Genomic DNA, 8,900 nt, shown 5'->3' with positions numbered 1-8,900 from the left:
CAGAATTAAACCTTAGCTCCTTTTTTATATTTTTTAAATATGTCTTTATTTCAGAGGGAGCGAGAGGGAGAGAGATAGAAAACACCAATGATGAGAGAGTTATTGATCGGCTGCCTTCTGCACACCCCCCACTGGGGATCGAGCCCACAACCCAGGCATGTACACTGACAGGGAATTGAATGGGGATCTCCTGGATCATAGGTATCAATGCTCAACTGCTGAGCTACACTGGCTGGGCAAACCTTAGCTCCTTTTATTAGTGAAATTAATTGGCAAAATTAAGGTCCCTGGCAAAGGGCATTGTGCAAACAGGGATTTCCAGCCAGCCAGGGATCTCAGAAGCCCCTGTCATACCCTTCGCACCCTAAAGAATGCATCTTGTGGCTCCAAATGATGTACTAGTCCCTTGAGGACAGGGAGGGACATTACCCCGTTTGGGTAGAGTTTAATTGACTCTTTCCAGTATTGTGGAAATGGCTAAAGAGGTTCTCGGCTTCCTTGGAGACTTCCCTTTCCTCCTGGCGAACCCAGCTCCCCCCAAAGCTACTGGTGTCAGCCAAACCCTACCTAACAAACTGGACTGGAGGCCAGGAGGGAACTGAAGGCTCAATCAGTGGCACTGGCTTCTCTTGCCTTAGCAGAACCCAGGTCATCTCTCCCAGGACCTTTGCACACCTGCTGCCTCTTCCAGGAAGATGTCCCCTCCCAGCAGGGCTGGTTGCCTCCTCAATGAATTCACATTTATATTACTGATATGCTTGGGCTGTCCTGTGCCATTTCACTTTGTTTTCTTAGTTACATGTTCTTTTTGTCTTTTTGTGCCTCTTAGTTCTTTCTTTTGCAGTCAATGAGTATTTTCTAGTGTAGCATTTTAGTCTCTTTACTGACATTTTCATTATATTTTGGGGGTGATTTTCTTAGTGGGTCCTCTAAGAGCTTACCATGTACATACGTTTGGTTGTTTTTTTATTGTAGCAAAATGCACATAAGATTTGCCATTTTTAATCACTTTTCAAGGCACAGCTCAGTGGCGTTAAGTACCTTCACATTGTTGTGCAACCATTCCTACCATCCATCTCCAGGACTTTCTCATTTTCCCAAACTGAAATTCTGTCCCCATTAAACACTAACTCCTCACCCTGGTCGGAGTGGCTCAGTGGTTGGAGCTTCATCCTGTGTTCCAAAGGGTCACAGGTTTGATTACCAGTCAGGACACATGTCTAGGTTGTGGGTTTGATCCCAGGTTGGGGTGCATACGGGACTTTCCCCCTTTCTATCTCTCTAAAATCAATGAAAAACATATCTTCAGGTGAGGATAAAAAACAAACAAAACAAAACCCTAACTCCTCACCACCCTCCCCAGCTCTGGCTCCCACCATTCTGCTTTCTTTTTCTATGAATCTGACTCCTCTAGGGACTTCCTATAAGTGGAATCACACAGTATTTGTCCTTTTGTGTCTGGCTTATCAGAGCATAATGTCTTCAAGGTTCACCCACGTTGTAGCAGGTGTCAGAGTTTCCTTCCTTTTAAAGGCTGAATAGTATTCCAGTGTGTGGCTGTACCACATTTTGCTTATGCATTCATCCGTTCATGGACACTTGGGTTGCTTTCACCTCTTGACCATTGTGAATCGTGCTGTTCTAAACATGGATGTGTAAATATGGTCAAATCACTGCTTTCAATTCTTTGGGGTACACACCCAGAAATGGGATTACTGGGTCATATGGTACCATATACATCTTAATATACCAGAATCACCTTTAGATGGTCATTAACTTAATTCTAGTGAATATAGAAACAGAATTCCTACCCTGGCCTGGTAACTCAGTTGGTTAGAGTATCATCCCAATATGCCAAGATTGCAGGTTTGATCCCCAGTCAGGGCGCATACAGGAATCAACCAGTGAATGCGAATGCATAAGTAAGTGGAACAACAAATCAATGTTTCTCTCTCTCTCTCTCTCTCAAGTCAATTAAAAAAAGTATTCCTATATAGCCTAGTCCCTTGTTCCTTTTTTGCTATTACTCTTATACTTACCACATCTATTTATGTTGCAAACCTAGCAATGCATTGTTGTATAGTTGTTACTTATATAATTTTGTCCAGTAAAGGCCAACTGGCCTAGCCTGTTTGGCTCAATGGTAAGAGCACCAGCCCACAAACTGAAGGGTCCTGGGTTCAATTCTGGCCAAGGGCACGTACCTTGGTTTCAGGCTCTATCCCAGTTGGGGCCTGTGTGGGAAGCAACCAATCCATGTGTCTCTCTCACATTGATGTGTTTTGTTTTTTTCTTCTCTCTCTCTCCCCCTTCACTCTCTCTGAAAAGCAATGGAAAAAATATCCTTGGGTGAGGATTAAAAAAAAAAAAAAAAAAAAAGCTGGCTGGTTCAGGGATGCCTTTTCCTAACCATGTTAGAAGCCAGTGTCTCACCCCTCCTGGATTTTCCTCCTGGCTCTAATATCTGTATTACCTTGTCCCTTACAGGAACTACCTCCTACTCTGCAACAACAGCTCTATTATTGGAGAAATTGGGGTGTCCTCTGCCCCACTGGGTGCTGGGGGTGGGGTCCTTACAATATCTTGAGAAAAAGAATTTTCTGAGAGTTGTTGCTCCATGTTGCAGCCGGGTCCAGTTCAGCATCAGGCTAGTTGCGGTCCATTAGTCCATTGTATGTGGGAAAATGCAGGAGAGCACCTCAGGAGAAATGAGTCCCAAAAGCATAAGAGGAACCAAGAGCACAAGAATGAACTCTTTTCTTTAGGGAACTAAGTATCCCAATTTCACGCCCTTGCAATGGTCATGCACATTCTGACCAGTGACCTGTTCCCAGGTGTGACTGACAGTCAAGTACCTTCCCAACATCACCCCAACTTTACTGCGCATGTGTCTGTTCTCCTCCCTGTACAGTTCCTTCCCCCAGGAATCTTCAGCGGCTTTCTGGAGAGTGTAAAGCTTTAGTTTCCTGGTGAAGCTGCCCAAGTGACATGCCTATATTTGGCCTTCACTTTGCTCCTTTCCTTTTATTAATAACAAGCCAATTACAACAGTAGCATCGTGGAACTCTGGACTCTAACCAGACAGCACTGACTGCAAACAGTAGGTACTCCATAAACACTTGTTAGATGGGTTCCATTAATGGAGAGTATAGAGCACAAACATGAGGCTTGAAAGGGGCAGCGACGTTGAAGAAGAAGCCCCAAACTCTAGACTGCAGCCCCCAACCTGGGGGTGGGGTCCAAGCTAACAAAACCTTTTGCCGTCCTAGCCTGCGCTCTACCCTCCGAACAGCAGAGGGCGCACATCCTCCTTCGGGAGAGCTGAAGCGCTTGCGCGTTCAGGCCGAGGGGCGGAGCACATGGGCCAGCGCGTGATAATTGCGCAGACGCAGAGTGCGTTATCCTTTCTGAAGAATAGGCAAGATGGTAGGTGTTGGTTCTTTGCTTATTTATCTGAACGTATCCGGCGGCATCCGGGATCTGGCCGCACCTAGGAGGCCAGGGTCGGGCCGCGCAGCTGAGACTGCTTCCTCCAGGCCTTCGGAGCCGCCGGATGTGGGGGCGCGAGCTCGGCCGGGTGGGTTCGCGACCACCCGGGGCAGGAGAGTCCTGTACACTCTCTCAAGTCCCAGCCTAATTCCTGAAGCTGCGCGTGCTGCCCTGGGACGTGCCCGAAGTGGTGTGTCCCCACCGACTTCTTTACCGGAGGCGCCGCGCGTTTTTAGGCAGGACCTTTGGTGACCCTCCTGTAGCCGTGGGGGTGGGAGGTGGATCTCGGGCTCCCGCTCACCATCGTCTCCTGTCAGCACAGGCGGAAGTGGAGCAGAAGAAGAAGCGGACCTTTCGCAAGTTCACCTACCGCGGCGTGGATCTCGATCAGCTGCTTGACATGTCTTAGTAAGGGTTGGCCGGACCAGGGGAGGGGTGGCGGCGGGACGGGGTCCCGGGGGGCTGGGGGCTGCAGCCTGACTTGCCGACGCGGCCTTAGATCCAGTGTAGACGGATGAGCTGCGGGCGCTGAGGTTTGACATTAGTAGAACTTTATTTTTGTCTTATTTTTTTACTTTATTAAATTTATTGGGGTGACAGTAGCTAATTTGAACATACAGGTTTCAGGTGTGGGTTTTTGTTACAAGATCTGTATATTGCACTGTTTGCCCACCACCCAAGGGCAAATCTCCCATCACCATGTATTAGGACTCTCTTCACCCCTTCCCCTTCCCTCTGGCAACCACCACACTGCTTTTTGTGTCCATGAGTTTCAGTTTTTATGTCCCACATGAGTGAAATCATATGGTTCTTAGCTTTTTCTGACTGGTTTATTTCACTTAGCCTAATATTCTCGAGGTCCATCCATGTAATAGAACTTAAATGTGTCCTGTTTGTCATCTTCCCATCCACTTGAAAACCCAGGTGTCTGTAGCTCACAAGCCTTGTAAGGGTCAGATATGGGGCAGGGGATTGGCACATGGGCGAGAGTTTGCGACGGGAGGTCTAAGATTTGGTTTAAGCTGGAAGTTTCTAGGCAGAGTGGTCACGGTCAGACTTGTGCTTTTTTTTTTTTTTTTTAATATATCTTTATTGATTTCAGAGAGAGGAAAGGAGAGGGAGAGAGAGAGAGATAGAAACATCAATGATGAGAGAGTCATTGATGGAGCCCACAACCCGGGCATGTGCCCTGACGGGAATCGAACCCCGATCGCCTGGATCCCAGGTTGACTCTCAACCGCTGAGCCACGCCCGGCTGGGCAGACTTGTGCTTCTTAAAATTGCCCCCAAGGTCAGGGTGGGTGCAGGTCTGGGAGGGAGGCTTGCTGACAGCCAGGGACCCTGGATCTCCCGAAAGTGTGCCAGGGGCTAGGAGTGGAGGATCCAGCTTCCTGGGAACACAGAGCAGGCTCAGAGTTTCTCAGGCTTGGCTGTTCTCCTGGGTGCTTGAGGCCTTTAGGAGCACAGTCTTTTGCCCACGAAGTTCCAGCTGTGCCACCTTACCTGAGCTGCCTGTCCTTCTGCCTCGGTTTCCTCATTTCTAGAGAGCAGTGTGGAGGTTGTCGAATTTGCAGGGTTCATCTTGAATATTTGGCTGGGCCGTGAACATTGTTTTTGGGCACTACAGGGAGCATCAGTGTTAGTGGGTGAAGGGTGGGGGTCTCTGCCAGGGCTTAGGCCACGCATTCTACCCTGCCTGTTCCCCAGTGAGCAGCTGATGCAGCTGTATAGTGCCAGGCAGCGGCGGCGGCTCAACCGGGGCCTGCGGAGGAAGCAGCACTCACTGCTGAAGCGTCTGCGTAAGGCCAAGAAGGAGGCGCCGCCCATGGAGAAGCCAGAAGTGGTGAAGACACACCTGCGGGACATGATCATCCTGCCCGAGATGGTGGGCAGCATGGTGGGCGTATACAATGGCAAGACCTTCAACCAGGTGGAAATCAAGGTGTGTACGGGGCTGCATTGTCTGGGCGGGTGTGGGCCTGTCTGCCCATGGTCATCTAACACTGGTCCATTCTTCACCTCCTACAGCCTGAGATGATTGGCCACTACTTGGGTGAATTCTCCATCACCTACAAGCCGGTGAAGCACGGCCGGCCTGGCATTGGAGCCACCCACTCCTCCCGCTTCATCCCTCTGAAGTAGCTAATAAAAGCACAGATTTAACCTAAGCCCGAGTGCAACACATTCTTCCAAATGTCTGGGGCTCTGGGCAGTGTGTCAACCACCCAGCAAAGGGGACTGGATCTGGGCACAATACTTGAAGGTTCGGGTCTTGCATGCTTTGTGTAGTGTGTTCCCCTTTTTGGGTAGTGAGTGTCCCTGGGTTTCCTACTATATATATGGTGACAGCCACACTGATGGTGGGTTGGGGGCTCCTGTGACAGGTCTGGGGATGTTCAGGGTCCTATGCTGTCTTCCCTGTGCCTCTGCTTCTTGATCCTCCAAACCAAGATCTGCAGGTTTGAACACCTGGCATCTCTGGGTGCACTTTAGCCTATAGAGGTGGCCACTGCTGGCCTGAGTGTAGCATCTCCCCTCAGGCCCCCATCCCCTTCCCGGACCCATCCCAAGTTCCCTAGGCATGGATTGGGTTCCTACTGTCAAGCACATGAACAGGAAGAGCCTTCTAATGACCTGACCTCTTCCCCCTCCGTCCAATTTATACACCTGCTCAACTTTTCTCAGTGTTCTTTATCCTCAACATGTTGCCTATATCTGTCCGTTTTTGGATATGATGTTTCTAATTGGCATCTGAAAGCTTTGCACAGTGGCCCCAGGACCCTGGTGTGGGGCCACAGGCATTAGGTTAAACCTTCCCCAGGACACACCAGGGTGTCTGTCACAGACCGCCTCTGTAGAGTATGATGCAGAAGGGTCCTAATTGCACTCCCTAAAGCATCCTGGTTGGATTCATTTACTTCATGAGGAGGAGACATACAGATAAAGCAGGAGAGGTGGCATACCTCAAGCAGTTGGTGACTGTCCAGACAGCAGTGAGACTAAGGGGTCTGATGGAGAGAAAGTCCAGGTGACACCTGGGTTTTGGCCTGAGCAAGTGGAAGCTTGAGGTCACCCGTAGGGGACACTTTTTCTGTCGTGAACTGTGCTGCTATGTACATGCGTGTACATATATCTCTTCCAGATCCTACTTTCCATTTTGGCTCAAATGGTGATTCTATGTTTAATTCTTTGAGGAACAGCCATCCTTTTCCATAGCAGCTTTCCCACCAGCTATTCACAAGCTTCAATTTCTCTACATCTTCGTCAGAACTTGTCTGTTTTTTGTGGGGAGGGAGTTGCTGTCTCTGTTTTGTGGTAGTAGCGATATTAATGGGTGTGAGGTGGTGGACCTCCTAACTTTTCTAAAATTTTATTTTAGAGAAGAGGGAGAAGTGGAAAGAAACATCAATTTTCCTCTTCCACCCATTTACACATTTATTGGTTGATTCTTGTATGTGCCCTGACCAGGGACCAAATCTACAACCTTGGCGCATCAGGGTAATGCTTCAATTGAGCCACCCGGTTGGGGTCGAGGAGGTAGCAGAAACCTATGCCTGCCTCAACCGTGGTGAACTCCTGGCCAGTCTTGCTTCATCCCTATTCCTCCCTTGAATTATTTTTGAACATTTTCAAATGTGGAGAAGAGTTGAAGAATTTTGTGGTAAAACCTCAATATCTAGTTTCTTCTGTTAATGCTTTACTTTATTACATATTTGAAAATTTATCCTTAACTCTATGCAGCCATCAGTCAGTGTGTGTGGCTGCATTTAAAAGTAATGTGACCCTGGCCAGTATGGCTCAGTTGGTTGAGCATTGGTCTTGTGCACCAAGAAGTTGCCGGTAGTTTCTTGGTCAGGGCACATGCCCAGGCTTCCGGTTTATTCCTGGTTGGGGTGTGTATGGAGGCAACCAATCAGTGCTTCTCTCTTACATCCATGTTTCTCCCACTCCCTTATCTCTCAAATCAATAAAAACATAATTAAAAATAATAATAATAATAACATGGCCCTGGCCTTGTACCTCAGTTAAAGCATTGTCCCAATATGCCAAGGTTGTGGGTTTGATCCATGGTTGGGGCACATACAAGAATCAGCCAATGGGCCCAGCCGGGCATGGCTCAGCAGTTGAGCGTTGACCTAGGATCCAGGAGATTGCGGGTCAATTCCCGGTCAGGGCATATGCCCAGGTTGTGGGCTCAATCCCCACTTGGGGGCGTGCAGGAGGCAGCTGATCAGCAACAACTCTCATCATTGATGTTTCTCGCACTCTCCCTTCCTCTCTCTGAAATCAATAAAGGTATATTTAAAAAAGAAAAAGATTCTCTTAAAAAAAAAAAAAAATCAGCCAGTGGTCATAGCTGGTTTGCTCCATGGTTAGAGTGTCAGTCTGTGGACTGGAGGGGTCCTGGGTTCTTGGTTGCAGGCTCCTTGGCCTGGCCGGTGCGTGTGGGAGGCAACCAATTAATGTATCTCACAATGTTTCTCTCCCTTCACTCTGAAAAGCAATGGAAAAAATATCCTCCGTTGAGGATTTTAAAAAAAATTTTTAAAGGAATCAACCAATGAATGCATAAATAAGTGGAACAACAAATCAATGTTTTTCCCTTCCTCTCTAAAATCAATAAATGAAAATTTAAAAAACCTTACGGACTATATCAGGACATTTTCCCCCAAACACATTATGCCCAGGAGTATTTTGAAGCAAAATTCTAAACATTCTCATCCATAAAGACATGGATTGCTAAACTAGTCATTCCCAGCCATGGGTGATCCCCCAGGGGATCCTGGGTGATGTCTGAGGACATCTGGTTGTCACAACTGGAGTGCTCCTGGCATTTAGTAAGTGGAAGGCCGGGAGGCTACATACCTCACAGTGCCCAGGACTCCCACAGTGATGACCCAGCCCAGATGTGCACAGTGCAGGAAGTGGGGGAGGGCATGGTCTAGAGTGAAGGATGGGTGACTGTCAATGTGTGAGTCTCAGCATCCCCACTCTTGTCAGTGACAATCTGGGTGTCACTGCCCAGAGGCACTGTATATAGGTTTGAAACCCTGAAGACCCCAGTAGCACACACAAAGCACCTAGGGAGCCTTGGCCATGGTCCCTGCCACCTACCCCTTGGTGGCCACAAAGTTCCACACAGACCTGGCCCCTCTGGCCACATCCTAACATGGTAATCATAGCTGGACTCCCTGAGGGAGTTTATCTCTTTTTGGAAGGACCCCTCCGGATCCTGGGGGCCCCACTTTGCTGGGCCTATGGTGAACTGTGCCTGGAGACAGGAACTTGACATTGATGAGACCCACTGAGGGGGAGCAGATCCAGGATGGGGGCAGCCAGTCTGGAGAGTGGCCAGGACAGTTGGCTTCCTCTGTCTTTAGTGGGAAAGGGATCTTGGCATCAAAGCTTAG

The 8,900-nt window shown here is 48.5% G+C and overlaps 1 protein-coding gene across 1 annotated transcript; it reads left to right on the top strand.

The window, feature by feature from the left end:
• The first annotated feature begins 3,364 nt into the window (after positions 1-3,364).
• On the top strand, positions 3,365-5,657 carry RPS15 (ribosomal protein S15). Its single transcript, XM_016209690.2, has 4 exons — positions 3,365-3,426; positions 3,812-3,897; positions 5,197-5,431; positions 5,518-5,657. The coding sequence occupies exons 1-4, from the start codon at positions 3,424-3,426 to the stop codon at positions 5,629-5,631; spliced, it is 438 nt and encodes a 145-aa protein (XP_016065176.1). The 5' UTR covers positions 3,365-3,423; the 3' UTR covers positions 5,632-5,657.
• Positions 5,658-8,900: the final 3,243 nt, after the last annotated feature.

Source organism: Miniopterus natalensis, chromosome 4 (genome assembly GCF_054644295.1).
Source record: "Miniopterus natalensis isolate mMinNat1 chromosome 4, mMinNat1.hap1, whole genome shotgun sequence".
Classification (NCBI taxonomy): domain Eukaryota; kingdom Metazoa; phylum Chordata; class Mammalia; order Chiroptera; family Miniopteridae; genus Miniopterus; species Miniopterus natalensis.
The sequence above is the reverse complement of the archived record's forward strand: the minus strand, read 5'-3'. Positions and strand labels throughout refer to the sequence as shown.